Here is a 14969-nt window from a genome sequence, read left to right on the forward strand (position 1 = left end):
ATAAATATTAAGTTTGAGTAACAGCCGTGTTAGTCTGTATTCGCAAAAAGAAAAGGAGTACTTGTGGCACCTTAGAGACTAACCAATTTATTTGAGCATAAGCTTTCGTGAGCTACAGCTCACTTCATCGGATGCATACTGTGGAAAATACAGAAGATGTTTTTATACACACAAACCATGAAAAAATGGGTGTTTGTCCCTACAAAGGGTTTTCTCTCCCCCCACTCCACTCTCCTCAAATAAATTGGTTAGTCTCTAAGGTGCCACAAGTACTCCTTTTCTTTTTTCATAAATATTAAGTGTGTTTTAGCGATTCTAGCAGCACCGTCGCCAAGTTCATCTACTGGACAGTGAACTTATAGGCATGTGCTGTAATATGTGGCCTGACTTTAGTTCACAGCTGGTTCAGGCTTCATGTCTTGCACCAGGCCCAATGCTGTAGGCTCTCTGTATTACAGGACAGTCAGTCTGCAAAATGTTTTGAGATCCTTAGACCCTGCACAAAGTCCTGCAAGCCTCCGCTGGGAATTAATTCCTTCCTGAGCCTGATCCCACTCCTTTGCCACCAACCAACATTCCCATTCCTGACATCCTCAATTACTTTCCTCTCACTCCCCCTTTCCCAGTAGACACACGCTCCTGGCCAGCTTGTCTCCTTTTCAACCTGGTGTTGGTACCGTTGTGTGTGCCTGAACACAAACCAGAGTGCAGGGCAGTTTTCTGATAGTAGTGAGGTAGATAGGGCAGGTAAATCCCTAGAAAACAGCACTTCTCAGTCCTCCTAGAAACTGACCTCAGCCCAGGGAGGGGCAGTCCCCAGGCAGGGGTTAAGCTCTGATCCTATGGTAGCCGGGTAACCTCTGTCCGTTGCAGATACTGGAAGTTTTAATTTCTGTCCCTGGATTTCCTGCCTTTAGGCCCTCTAAGACCCCCTGTGTAACTGAGTGCTGCTCAGAAATGGAGGCTTATCCCCTAGTCTAGGATCCCCCCTCCTAATGTGCTTCCCCCTTCCTCACCTGCTGCAGAGCCAGACTCACCTCCCCTACACACAGGAATCATAGAATCATAGAATATCAGGGTTGGAAGGGACCCCTGAAGGTCATCTAGTCCAACCCCCTGCTCGAAGCAGGACCAATTCCCAGTTAAATCATCCCAGCCAGGGCTTTGTCAAGCCTGACCTTAAAAACCTCTAAGGAAGGAGATTCTACCACCTCCCTAGGTAACGCATTCCAGTGTTTCACCACCCTCTTAGTGAAAAAGTTTTTCCTAATATCCAATCTAAACCTCCCCCACTGCAACTTGAGACCATTACTCCTCGTTCTGTCATCTGCTACCATTGAGAACAGTCTAGAGCCATCCTCTAGCCATCCCCAGGAACCTGGGCTGGGTGGGTCATTTCCTGATGAGGCTGCAGCAGCCACTGGAATTCATCATGATCTCTGCTTTTCTGCCTCATCTCAGGTTACTGCAGGATCTCACATCTCTAAGCATCTTGACAGTGTGTCCACAGGGAACAGCAGGTATGTGGCCTGAGGGCAGCTCAGTGCTGGAAACGCATCCAGCACTGAGAAGTTTGGAAGTTAGGGCCTAGGTGGGTATGGCTCTGAGGGGTTCCTGAGCAGCGTGGCGCTGGCTCAGAGATCAGTGTTCCCATATCTGAAGGGGGAAGCACATCTCTTTGGCACGCCTGGCTTTGTGCAGACTAACTGCGGGGAGGGGTTGTGCACGGGGGTCTCTGCTGTGAAAAGGGCAGGACCAGTGGCATCTGGGAAGAAGGGCCATGTCACGACGCGAGCCTGTACTGAGCCCTGATTGACCACCTCTCCACTGGTTTGGGGTCATGCACCTTCCCCCAGCCTGGGCCAGCAGATGCAGGTTGTGTGGCTGTGCAGCAGATGCTGGCTGTAGGGAGAAAGGGGCATGGAGACCAGAGTGGCTCTGGACTGAGGTGGGGGCATAGAGTGACTCGGGTTTGGGAGGGCGCTTCTTTCAATGCAATAGCGGGGGGCCTGTGAAAGACTAAGAGGATGTGGGGAGGGCTTATTCTGAAGAGGGGAAGAAGGAAGAAACTCCACCAAAGAGGGGATCCAAGAGTTGTGCTTCCCCTGAGGAACCCAGGCTATGGGTTCACCTTCCCAGTGTCCCTGTGCCATATGCTTCGTACCCTCTTCTTTTGTCTCTAAGGGATACAGCTGCCCTCTTGTTATTTCCATGGGACTGGGCTGGGGGATGCTCCTCTCCTGCTTGCCCATGCCTGTGGAGAATCGGTAGCACATACTGCAGGAGCCCTGTCTCATGTTCGGGTTCTGCCCCAATGCAGTGTTTCTCTCCCACTTGCAGATGTGCCTGTTACAGTCGAGGTGCCAGTGTCCCTGGCTGCCCGGGTTGTGCTCCCCTGTACTCCACCGTCAGCCTGGGCAACCTGCACGTGGCAGAGACCTTTCCAAGATGCCACCATGTACGCCTTGCGCAGCGATGGGCTGGAGTTCACAGTGACAGAGGATACCCTTGGTGATTACACCTGCCAGTGCATGGAAGGTGGAGCAGGGGGCGTGGTCGCCTCCTATAGCCTGGTGAGGGGCAGCAGCTCTGCTAACACCTGGAAGACAACTGAGCGGAACTACAGTGTCCTGGTGGGACTCCTCTTGTTTTTCCTAGGCTTTGCTGCTGGCTCTGGCTGTTTCTTCATCTACGAGAGGAGGCGACAGGAGCGACTCCAGAGGGAGCTGCTCAGCCGTGAGAGAAATGGACTGGATTTGATGCAGTCGAATACAACCAGCTGCAGCCATGAGCCACACACGCCAAGCTCCCCAGAAGACGAGCGCCACCCGCTGGCTACAGCTAAGAAGAATGGCAGCCTCAGTGGCTTCCCCCACCTCTACATCAATGAGCTGGACAAAGACCAAGCCCGGATCTACCTGACAGGGGTTCCACTGGCCAAGTGCGATGAAACCTCCATTTAGTAGCCCCCGAAGGGAGCACATCCATCACCAACACCCATGGCGATGCCTGCCCCTAGTTGGGCACAGCCATCACTGACCTCCCTGGCATTGTCTGCCCCCTAGGGGGAGGAAGGGCACAGCCATCATTGACATGCCTGGCAGTGGCTTCCCCAAAAGGCGAAGAGGGGCACAGCCACTGTTGACACTGCAAGTCGAGCCTCTTTCTTCATGTCATTGCCAGAGTTCCCGTTCTCAGAATCCATCTGACTGATGCGGCCGTCTAGGCCTGGAGTTAGTGTGATGCTCCATTGTGGTCAGTGAGCAGAGCTGGTGTGTCTGAGAGTGGGACTCGCCCGGCTTTATTTCTACTAAAACCTTCGTGTAGCCTCCGGGCTCTGGCCAAAGAATTCCTTGCTGAGTGGCTTTGAGTCCTTGTGCCCCAGGTCCCCCAACCTCTGTGAAGTTGCTTGGAACAGGTCATTGGAGTTTCTGTGTTACTAGCCTGGTGGTGTTGTTTGGCAAACATGCTCCAGGGCCGGGTCCCTGGGCTCTGCATCCTGTAGATATTCCCTGGAAGTGATGATTGTATTGGCTAAAATTAGCCTTGATTGTGACTGTAACCCGAGCTATCTGGAACAATATTCCACGTCTCCCTCATCCCTGCCTGCTGCTCAGCTGTGGGGAGTGGTGGTGGTGGAGACCTGCTATTGGCTCCTTCAAGAGCAGGAAGCACGCACAGCCAGCACTTACCGAAGCCTTGTGTGTTCCTGTGGGGTCTTCTCTGCCTTCACAGTCTGGTACACAAGAGACAGTAAATGCCCCTGGAGACCTCTTGGCCAGTGCTGACAAGTGACTGCCTTGGTGGTGCTTTCTATTAACCAGCACCATCTTCATGAATGTGGTGTGACTGAGACCAGGTGCAGAGTCTCCTTGAGATCAGGTGCGCCTCTGCGAACAGGAGTTGTCCTCCAGGTGCAGAAGTCTGAAACACCCTTCAGAAAGAATGGTGGCTGACTCACTATAATGCCAAATTCTGCAGCTGCCCTGGCTGCACATGCCTTCAGTCCACAGCCATGTGGATCCTTGTGTGTCTGGGCTGGAGAAGGCCCAGCACAGTTTTGCCAAGTGTGTTACAGTAGATGTGAATGATCAGAGCCAATGACATAGTGGTGCTATGGAATATCGTAGCTTTGCATGTTGAGACAGGAGAGACTAGGACATTGCAGAGAGTAAGTTCTTCCAGAGCTGCTTTTCCTCCAAGCAGTCAGGTCAGGTGGAGTTGCTTGTTGCTGAGGTATTCATGCTGTAAAGCACTGAACCTGAGGGCATCTCCCTCTGTTAGAAATGTCACCACCACTTTGGACTTTGTCTCTAGCAAAAGTGTGATACACACACACCCATATCATTGCCATGAGCCTCTCCTTGCAGCTGATTAGCTGCACATATTGGACTGGGGACACGTCTCCCACTCCTGTGCGTGTCCACCTGCATGCAGCTTGTCCCTCTCCAACCTTACTTAGCAGGTTCAATGAGACCCTCCCAACCTTCCATTGTTCTCTGGCTTCCCCAATAGGCCCACTGGCCACGTCTGGCTTCCTCACAGGCTGGTTCAGTGTCTCCAGCCACTGGAGCTTTCCCAGCTTGTCTTGCAATCTCAGTGAGAACTCCTTTCTTAGGTTCCCGTAGGCCCCTGCTGTGGCTGGGGGGGTGGGGTGGAGGTGGGACTGAATGAGAAATTAATGTCACCTGCTGGTTTTGCTGTTTTGTGTTTTTTTGTTTTTAATCAAACTTTTTTATTTTGTGATTTATTAAAAATTATTGTCAAAAAGAATAGTCTGGGTGTTGGTGGGAGGTGGGTGAAGGGGGTTGGCAGACACAGACTCTTCGGGGCTCTGTTATTAGTGATTTTTGGTTATGTGCACAGGCTGCTGGCACAGTATCATGCTCCCTATCAACATAAGATTAGCCATATTTAATGCCAGGTGCTTCAGACCAGGGTTTCTCAGCCTTTTCCTTTCAGAGGGCCGCCCAACATGATATAAAAACTCCACTGCTCACTTGTGCCACATCTGGTTTTCTGCATATAAAAGCCAGGGCCAGCGTTAAGGGGTAGCAAGCAGGGCAATTGGCTTGGACCTTACACCACTTGGCCCCCATGAAGTTGCTCAGGCTTTGGCTTCAGCCCCAGGTGGCGGGGCTTCGGCTTTCTGCCCTGGGCCTCAGCAAGTCTAATGCTGGCCCCACTTGGAGGACCCCCTGAAACATGCTCGCAACCCCCCAGGGGGCCCTGGACTCCTGGTTGAGAACCACTGCTTCAGAGGCTATGAACAGAACAGGTAATCATCAAGTGATCCATCTCCTGTCGCCCATTCCCAGCTTCTGGCAAATGAGCTAGGGACACTTCAGAGCGTAGTTTTGCATCCCTGCCCATCCTGGCTAACAGACATTGATGTGTACGGGGAGACTTTGGCAAACCAGTAAAGTGCCTGAAACCACTATGGCTTATTGCTAAAAGCAGCCAAGTCAGCAGGCTTAGCTTAACCAAGGCAGGAGGGGAGGGGGGGGTTTGGGTGCCACAGAGAGGGCAGCTTGACCCCTTGTCCTTCCTGATAAGAATTGTGTTGAAGTTGCTGATACATACATCTTAGAAGAGCAGGATGTGCCCCAGGAATGTCTATTGGGGCCTCAAGGCTGCAAACTCTGGAAAAACCCGCACCTGGTTAATCAATAATCAGAAGGAACCTCTTGCTTGACCATTGAAATTGCTTACTTAACAAGTTTGCTTTAAGGGTCATGTCATTCTATTACTAATGTATAAATAAGGGGAAAAAGTTTGAGGTAGGGGGACTCTTCAGGACTGGACTCTCTCTCTCTCTGGATGCATCTTGTGTTTCAGCAGCTGCCACTGTGCCACTCGAGAGCCACACTCAGCTTTGGTAATTATCAAGGGTTGAGGGTGTTTTACTAACCTCTTGCGGACGTGTGTATAAGTGCTTGAGACCAAGTAAAGTTTAACTTTAAGTGAAAGCACTCTTGTGTTGTCCTGTTTGTGCCAGCCATCGTGATTTATTTCCTGACACCACCTCGCACAGAGTAAAAGTTACCAAGAGCTTTGGGTTGAAAGAACCCCAGGTAAAAGAATTTGGAGGCCCAAGCGAGGATTGGTAGAGAGGAAGGAGACGGATGGTACAAACAGTTTGTAGTTTGTCCATTGTAATAGGAGGTAAAAGACGGCGGGGTGGGGTCACTCACTACAAGTTCTCGTGTCGCAGTTCGCGAGTTAATTTACAGATACATTCCGTTACTGGGACTCAGAACTCAGGTTGATTGCCTGCTCGAGTGGAGAAATTATGTCCAGAGACAGGGAACCAACTCCAGGACATAGCCCCAAAGATCAGAGCTGCCAGACCGTAACACTCTGCCAATGACACCGTGCAGAAACTGGAGTCCCCCAGATGGACCTGATTTTGACTGGCCATCAGGAAAAGTTCATCTGTCTTACTGGGAGTGGTGAGCACTGTATGTGTGTGCATTCTGTTTTGGTGATTGTTAAGAAATAGAGGTTATGTAGTATATTACTGTGTAAGGCTCTTTCACTGGTAAAAGACCCCGTAAACCCACAAAAGATTAAGCCCTGAGTCCACAGGGAAAGGGAGTTTGCTCTGAGTCCACAGGGAATGGGTACTTCCCCAGAGCCCACGGAGGGGTAAAGTTAGGTGCTTTTTGCCTGGAGCCCTAGGAACTGGGGAAAAGGAAGGTGCCCTTGAATGTGTGAGTAATAGAGAATTTTGTGCTGGTAACGAATTCAGTGGAGACGCTGCAGGCAGCCTAAGGGCTTCTGGACTGAACTGATAGAGTCTAACACAGGAAACAATAGCAAAGTACCTGTGCCTTCTGTCAGAAAGGGTCGCTACCTATCTGGCAGAATGACCACCCCAGAGCAACAAGAGAGAAAGGGACCAAAGAAAAGGGACCAGGAGGGGTGGGAGCTAGTTGAGGAACCCACCGTCTTTGCTAAATTGTTAGTGGGACAAAGCCTGTGCCCATGGGAAGGGGCGGTTCAGGGAGGAAAGCAGGATCAGGCCCAGACAAGCAGGCAGGCAACAGATAAAGAGAGTGAGAAATTAACTCTGCAGAGGCTAGAGGGAATTAAGCAGTTGAACCTTGTACAAATGTTAACAGAAAAAGTGTTATAGAAAAAGATTCTTGGTTTCTTTGCAGCTATTCTGAAGGAAAAATGAGCCCTTTTCCAAAGGAATGTTTGTAAATAAGCCAGGCAAAAAGACAGTCTGCTTTGAATCATTTGACTGAACAATTAAGTCAAATTTGCCAAAAGAACATAAGGGGTTTCTATTGGAACTTACCTGACCCCAAATATATACCAATGTAATCCTATGTACAGCTGTATAAAAATTAAAGCAGTGTAAGGGATGTGAAGGAGAAGAGTATGCTTGTGTGTATCTGTGTGTGTATAGATATACTGTCAGGTTTCAGAGTAACAGCCGTGTTAGTCTGTATTCGCAAAAAGAAAAGGAGTACTTGTGGCACCTTAGAGACTAACCAATTTATTTGAGCATAAGCTTTCGTGAGCTACAGCTCACTTCATCAGATGCATACTGTGGAAAGTGTAGAAGATCTTTTTATACACACAAAGCATGAAAAAATACCTCCTCCCACCCCACTCTCCTGCTGGTAATAGCTTATCTAAGGTGATCACTCTCCTTACAATGTGTATGATAATCAAGGTGGGCCATTTCCAGCACAAATCCAGGGTTTAACAAGAACGTATGGGGGGGGGGTAGGAAAAAACAAGGGGAAATAGGTTACCTTGCATAATGACTTAGCCACTCCCAGTCTCTATTCAAGCTCTAGAGATTGGGAGTGGCTAAGTCATTATGCAAGGCAACCTATTTCCTCTTGTTTTTTCCTACACACCCCCCCCCCCATACGTTCTTGTTAAACCCTGGATTTGTGCTGGAAATGGCCCACCTTGATTATCATACACATTGTAAGGAGAGTGATCACTTTAGATAAGCTATTACCAGCAGGAGAGTGGGGTGGGGGGAGAGAAAACCTTTTGTAGTGGTAAACACCCATTTTTTCATGCTTTGTGTGTATAAAAAGATCTTCTACACTTTCCACAGTATGCATCTGATGAAGTGAGCTGTAGCTCACGAAAGCTTATGCTCAAATAAATTGGTTAGTCTCTAAGGTGCCACAAGTACTCCTTTTCTTTTTTAGATACACTGTGTAAGTGTGTGAAGTGTTTGGGACCAAGGCCGGTGCTCCTAGCTTGTGAAACTCTGTTTTGTGGATTTAAGATAAATTGTTGTTTGGTTTGGTTTTAAATAACACCACTAAAAAGCCATCTGAATCTTTCATTCAAAGTTGCAAAACTGAGAAACGCTTTTCAGAGTAGCAGCCTTGTTAGTCTGTATTCGCAAAAAGAAAAGACTACTTGTGGCACCTTAGAGACTAACCAATTTATTTGAGCATAAGCTTTCGTGAGCTACAGCTCACTTCATCGGCTGCATAAAGTGGAAAGTACAGTGAGGAGATTTTATATATACACACAGACCATGAAAAAATATACATTGTAAGGAGAGTGATCACTTAAGATGAGCTATTACCAGCAGGAGAGTGGGGTCGAGGGGGGGGGGGGGGAGAGAAAACCTTTTGAAGTGATAATCAAGGTGGGCCATTTCCAGCACATTTCCAGGAGTTAACAAGAACGTCTGAGGAACAGTGGGGGGGAGGAATAAACAAGGGGAAATAGTTTTACTTAGCATAATGACTCAACCACTCCCAGTCTCTATTCAAGCCTAAGTTAATTGTATCCAATTTGCAAATTAATTCCAATTCAGCAGTCTCTTGTTGGAGACTGTTTTCGAAGTTTTTTTGTTGAAGGATACTCACTTTGAGATCAGAAATCGAGTGACCAGAGAGATTGAAGTGTTCTCCGACTGGTTTATGAATGTTATAATTCTTGACATCTGATTTGTGTCCATTTATTCTTTTATGTAGAGACTGTCCAGTTTGCCCAGTGTACATGATTGTACAATGATTTAATTGGGGATCGGTCCTGCTTTGAGCAGGGGGTTGGACTAGATGACCTCCTGAGGTCCCTTCCAACCCTGATATTCTATGATTGCTGGCACATGATGGCATATATCACATTGGTAGGTGTGCAGGTGAACGAGCCTCTGACAGTGTGGCTGATGTGATTAGGCCCTATGATGGTGTCCCTTGAATAGATATGTGGGCACAGTTGGCAATGGGCTTTGTTGCAAGGGTAGGTTCCTGGGTTAGTGGTTCTGGTGTGTGGTGTGTGGTTGCTGGTGAGTATTTGCTTCAGGTTCGGGGGCTGTCTGTAGGCAAGGACTGGCCTGTCTCCCAAGATTTGTGAGAGTGTTGGGTCATCCTTCAGGATAGGTTGTAGATCCTTGATAATGCATTGGAGAGGTTTTAGTTGGGGGCTGAAGGTGACGGCTAATGGCGTTCTGTTATTTTCTTTATTGGGCCTGTCCTGTAGTAGGCGACTTCTGGGTACTCTTCTGGCTCTGTCAATCTGTTTCTTCACTTCCGCAGGTGGGTATTGTAGTTGTAAGAAAGCTTGACAGAGATCTTGTAGGTGTTTGTCTCTGTCTGAGGGGTTGGAGCAAATGCGGTTATATCGTAGAGCTTGGCTGTAGACAATGGACCGTGTGGTGTGGTCTGGGTGAAAGCTGGAGGCGTGTAGGTAGGAATAGCGGTCAGTAGGTTTCCGGTATAGGGTGGTGTTTATGTGACCATCGCTTATTAGCACTGTAGTGTCCAGGAAGTGGATCTCTTGTGTGGACTGGTCCAGGCTGAGGTTGATGGTGGGATGGAAATTGTTGAAATCATGGAGGAATTCCTCAAGGGCTTCTTTTCCATGGGTCCAGATGATGAAGATGTCATCAATATAGCGCAAGTAGAGTCGGGGCATTAGGGGACGAGAGCTGAGGAAGCATTGTTCTAAGTCAGCCATAAAAATGTTGGCATACTGTAGGGCCATGCGGGTACCCATTGCAGTGCCGCTGATTTGAAGGTATACATTGTCCCCAAATGTGAAATAGTTATGGGTGAGGACAAAGTCACAAAGTTCAGCCTCCAGGTTTGCCGTGACATTATCGGGGATAGTGTTCCTGATGGCTTGTAGTCCATCTTTGTGTTGAATATTGGTGTAGAGGGCTTCTACATCCATAGTGGCCAGGATGGTGTCTTCAGGAAGATCACCGATGGATTGTAGTTTCCTCAGGAAGTCAGTGGTGTCTCGAAGATAGCTGGGAGTGCTGGTAGCGTAGGGCCTGAGGAGGGAGTCTACATAGCCAGACAATCCTGCTGTCAGGGTGCCAATGCCTGAGATGATGGGGCGCCCAGGATTTCCAGGTTTATGGATCTTGGGTAGCAGATAGAATACACTTGTTTACCAGACAAAGGTGACTAGCGTTGTTTGGCTTTGGTATTTAGCATTTAACCCTTAAGGTACTTCAATGCTTTATACAGTTCAAAATTTTTTTAAAAGACCAAAGTCCTGGCTGCAACAGAGCAGTTAAACCCAGGGGAATGGGGAGAAATTCTGGATCCTTTTTTTGGTAACAAAATAGCAGATAAGAGCTGTAGTATAAGAAGTTTAAAAAAAAAAAAGAGAGAGACAGTGCCCCTCTGGAGCAACAGCAGGGGTGAGGTGCACAAAAAAAAGAAGCTACATTGGAAACACTGAGCCTTAAGGTGGCTCTGAGTAATCAGACTGTCACTTTAATAAAGGTACGTGGAAACTGTGTGAGCACAAAAGAAACTGTTGCACCTTATGTAAAAATTGATATGGCTAATATAATGTTACAGAAGTTAAACTATGAAAGGAATGTGCATTTTTCCCAGGACATGTGCAGTGTATATTGTAGAAGGGGTAAAAGACATGCAAACAAAACATGCTACTTAACTAAAATCCTATTAGGTCTCTAAAGGGAGCCACAGTAGGTTGTGTTTTCTTTTTCAGATCACTGTGTGTTTTGGAAGCAGAAGTTGAAAGTGAAAAGAAATCAAAACTCAGGTGGAAGTTGATTGTGTCCACTTTTAAGACGATGCACGTTTTAGACGATCATAAGGGTCCCTTCTGACCTTAAAGTCTATGCCCTGGTCTACACTAGGACTTTAGGTCAAATTTAGCAGCGTTAAATCGATGTAAACCTGCACCCGTCCACACGATGAAGCCCTTTATTTCGACTTAAAGGGCTCTTAAAATCGATTTCCTTACTACGCCCCTGATAAGTGGATTAGCGCTTAAATCGGCCTTGCCAGGTCGAATTTGGGGTACTGTGGACACAATTCGATGGTATTGGCCTCTGGGAGCTATCCCAGAGTGCTCCATTGTGACCGCTCTGGACAGCACTCTCAACTCAGATGCACTGGCCAGGTAGACAGGAAAAGAACCGCGAACTTTTGAATCTCATTTCCTGTTTGGCCAGCGTGGCAAGCTGCAGGTGACCATGCAGATCTCATCAGCAGAGGTGACCATGATGGAATCCCAGAATCGCAAAAGAGCTCCAGCATGGACTGAACGGGAGGTACGGGATCTGATTGCTGTATGGGGAGAGGAATCCGTGCTCTCAGAACTCCATTCCAGTTTTCGAAATGCCAAAACCTTTGTCAAAATCTCCCAGGGCATGAAGGACAGAGGCCATAACAGGGACCCGAAGCAGTGCCGCGTGAAACTTAAGGAGCTGAGGCAAGCCTACCAGAAAACCAGAGAGGCAAACGGCCGCTCCGGGTCAGAGCCCCAAACATGCCGCTTCTATGATGAGCTGCATGCCATTTTAGGGGATTCAGCCACCACTACCCCAGCCGTGTTGTTTGACTCCTTCAATGGAGATGGAGGCAACACAGAAGCAGGTTTTGGGGATGATGATGATGATGAGGTTGTAGATAGCTCACAGCAAGCAAGCGGAGAAACCGGTTTTCCCGACAGCCAGGAACTGTTTCTCACCCTGGACCTGGAGCCAGTACCCCCCGAACCCACCCAAGGCTGCCTCCTGGACCCAGCAGGCGGAGAAGGGACCTCCGGTGAGTGTACCTTTTAAAATACTATACATGGTTTAAAAGCAAGCAAGTGAAAGGATTAATTTGTCCTGGCATTCGCGGCTCTCCTGGATGTACTCCCAAAGCCTTTGCAAAAGGTTTCTGGGGAGGGCAGCCTTATTGTGTCCTCCATGGTAGGACACTTTACCACTCCAGGCCAGTAACACGTACTCGGAAATCATTGTACAACAAAGCATTGCAGTGTATGTTTGCTGGCGTTCAAACAACATCCGTTCTTTATTTCTCTGTGTTATCCTCAGGAGAGTGAGATATCATTCATGGTCACCTGGTTGAAATAGGGTGCTTTTCTTCAGGGGACACTCAGAGGTGCCCATTCCTGCTGGGCTGTTTGCCTGTGGCTGAACAGAAATGCTCCCCGCTGTTATCCATGGGGAGGGGGGAAGGTTGAGGGGGTAGCCACGCGGTGGGGGGAGGCAAAATGCAACCTTGTAACTAAAGCACATGTGCTACGTATGTAATGTTAACAGCAAGGTTTACCCTGAAAGAGTGTAGGCACTGTTTTATAAAATGTGTCTTTTTAAATACCTCTGTCCCTTTTTTTTTCTCCACCAGCTGCATGTGTTTCAATGATCACAGGATCTTCTCCTTCCCAGAGGCTAGTGAAGATTAGAAAGAAAAAAAAAATGCACTTGTGATGAAATGTTCTCTGAGCTCATGCTGTCCTCCCATACTGACAGAGCACAGACGAATGCGTGGAGGCAAATAATGTCACAGTGCAGGAAAGCACAAAATGACCGGGAGGAGAGGTGGCGGGCTGAAGAGAGTAAGTGGCGGGCTGAAGACAGGGCTGAAGCTCAAATGTGGCGGCAGCGTGATGAGAGGAGGCAGGATTCAATGTTGAGGCTGCTGGAGGATCAAACCAGTATGCTCCAGTGTATGATTGAGCTGCAGCAAAGGCAGCTGAAGCACAAACTGCCACTACAGCCCCTGTGTAACCAACTGCCCTCCTCCCCAAATTCCATAGCCTCCACACCCAGACGCCCAAGAACGTGGTGGGGGGGCCTTCGGCCAACCAGCCACTCCACCACAGAGGATTGCCCAAAAAACAGAAGGCTGGCATTCAATACATTTTAAAGTTGTAAACTTTTAAAGTGCTGTGTGGCATTTTCCTTCCCTCCTCCACCACCCCTCCTGGGCTACCTTGGTAGTCATCCCCCTATTTGTGTGATGAATGAATAAAGAATGCATGAATGTGAAGCAACAATGACTTTATTGCCTCGGCAAGCGGTGATCGAAGAGAGGAGGGGAGGGTGGTTAGCATACAGGGAAGTAGAGTGAACCAAGGGGTGGGGGGTTTCATCAAGGAGAAACAAACAGAACTTTCACACCGTAGCCTGGCCAGTCATGAAACTGGTTTTCAAAGTTTCTCTGATACGTACCGTGCCCTCCTGTGCTCTTCTAACCACTCTGATGTCTGGCTGCGCGTAACTAGCAGCCAGGCGATTTGCCTCAACCTCCCACCCCGCCATAAACGTCTCCCCCTTACTCTCACAGATATTGTGGAGCACACAGCAAGCAGTAATAACAGTGGGAATATTGGTTTCTCTGAGGTCTAAGCGAGTCAATAAACTGCACCAGCGCGCCTTTAAACGTCCAAATGCACATTCTACCACCATTCTGCACTTGCTCAGCCTGTAGTTGAACAGCTCCTGACCACTGTCCAGGCTGCCTGTGTACGGCTTCATGAGCCATGGCATTAAGGGGTAGGCTGGGTCCCCAAGGATAACTATAGGCATTTCAACATCCCCAACAGTTATTTTCTGGTCTGGGAATAAAGTCCCTTCCTGCAGCTTTTGAAACAGACCAGAGTTCCTGAAGATGCGAGCGTCATGTACCTTTCCCGGCCATCCCACGTTGATGTTGGTGAAACGTCCCTTGTGATCCACCAGAGCTTGCAGCACTATTGAAAAGTACCCCTTGCCGTTTATGTACTCGCCAGCTTGGTGCTCCGGTGCCAAGATAGGGATATGGGTTCCGTCTATGGCCCCACCACAGTTAGGGAATCCCATTGCAGCAAAGCCATCCACTATAACCTGCACATTTCCCAGGGTCACTACCCTTGATGTCAGCAGATCTTTGATTGCATGAGCTACTTGCATCACAGCAGCCCCCACAGTAGATTTGCCCACTCCAAATTGATTCCCAACTGACCGGTAGCTGTCTGGTGTTGCAAGCTTCCACAGGGCTATCGCCACTCGCTTCTCAACTGTGAGGGCTGCTCTCATCTTGGTATTCATGCACTTCAGGGCAGGGGAAAGTAAGTCACAAAGTTCCATGAAAGTGCCCTTACGCATGTGAAAGTTTCGCAGTCACTGGGAATCGTCCCAGACCTGCAACACTATGCGGTCCCACCAGTCTGTGCTTGTTTCCTGAGCCCAGAATCGGCTTTCCACAGCATGAACCTGCCCCATTAGCACCATGATGCATGCATTGGCAGAGCCCATGCTTTCAGAGAAATCTGTGTCCATGTCCTGATCACTCACATGACCACGCTGACGTCGCCTCCTCGCCTGGTATCGCTCTGCCAGGTTCTGGTGCTGCATATACTGCTGGATAATGCATGTGGTGTTTAATGTGCTCCTAATTGCCAAAGTGAGCTGAGCGGCCTCCATGCTTGCCTTGGTATGGCGTCCACACAGAAAAAAGGCGCGGAACGATTGTCTGCCATTGCTCTGACGGAGGGAGGGGCGACTGATGACATGGCTTACAGGGTTGGCTTACAGGGAATTAAAATGAACAAAGGGGGTGGCTTTACATCAATGAGTATTTCAGGCAGGACTTCATGGAGGGTTCCAATAAGAAATGGTGCACCTAAGTAATTGTTCTTATTGGAACAAGCAGGTTGGTCTGGCCTCTGATTGATACATGGCTAGATTTACCTCGCTGCACCTTCTCTGTGAGTGACTG

At 48.6% G+C, this 14969-nt stretch overlaps 1 protein-coding gene across 7 annotated transcripts in view; it reads left to right on the plus strand.

The window, feature by feature from the left end:
• Nucleotides 1-13153, plus strand: part of SEMA4F (ssemaphorin 4F) — a 148303-nt gene extending 135150 nt beyond the window's left edge. The window contains exons 13-17 of one of the 7 annotated variants that reach the window (XM_075128216.1): nt 1462-1520; nt 2341-5878; nt 6258-6461; nt 10963-12026; nt 12615-13153. In XM_075128216.1, the coding sequence (XP_074984317.1) occupies nt 1462-1520; nt 2341-2963 (682 nt within the window). In that variant the 3' untranslated portion in view covers nt 2964-5878; nt 6258-6461; nt 10963-12026; nt 12615-13153. The remainder of the gene's footprint in view (nt 1-1461; nt 1521-2340; nt 5879-6257; nt 6462-10962; nt 12027-12614) is intronic. The other 6 variants (XM_075128219.1, XM_075128217.1, XM_075128215.1 and 3 more) reach the window with 6 other exon arrangements.
• The last annotated feature ends 1816 nt before the right edge of the window (nt 13154-14969 follow it).

The sequence above is a fragment of the Caretta caretta genome, chromosome 4 (assembly GCF_965140235.1).
Source record: "Caretta caretta isolate rCarCar2 chromosome 4, rCarCar1.hap1, whole genome shotgun sequence".
Taxonomy (NCBI): domain Eukaryota; kingdom Metazoa; phylum Chordata; order Testudines; family Cheloniidae; genus Caretta; species Caretta caretta.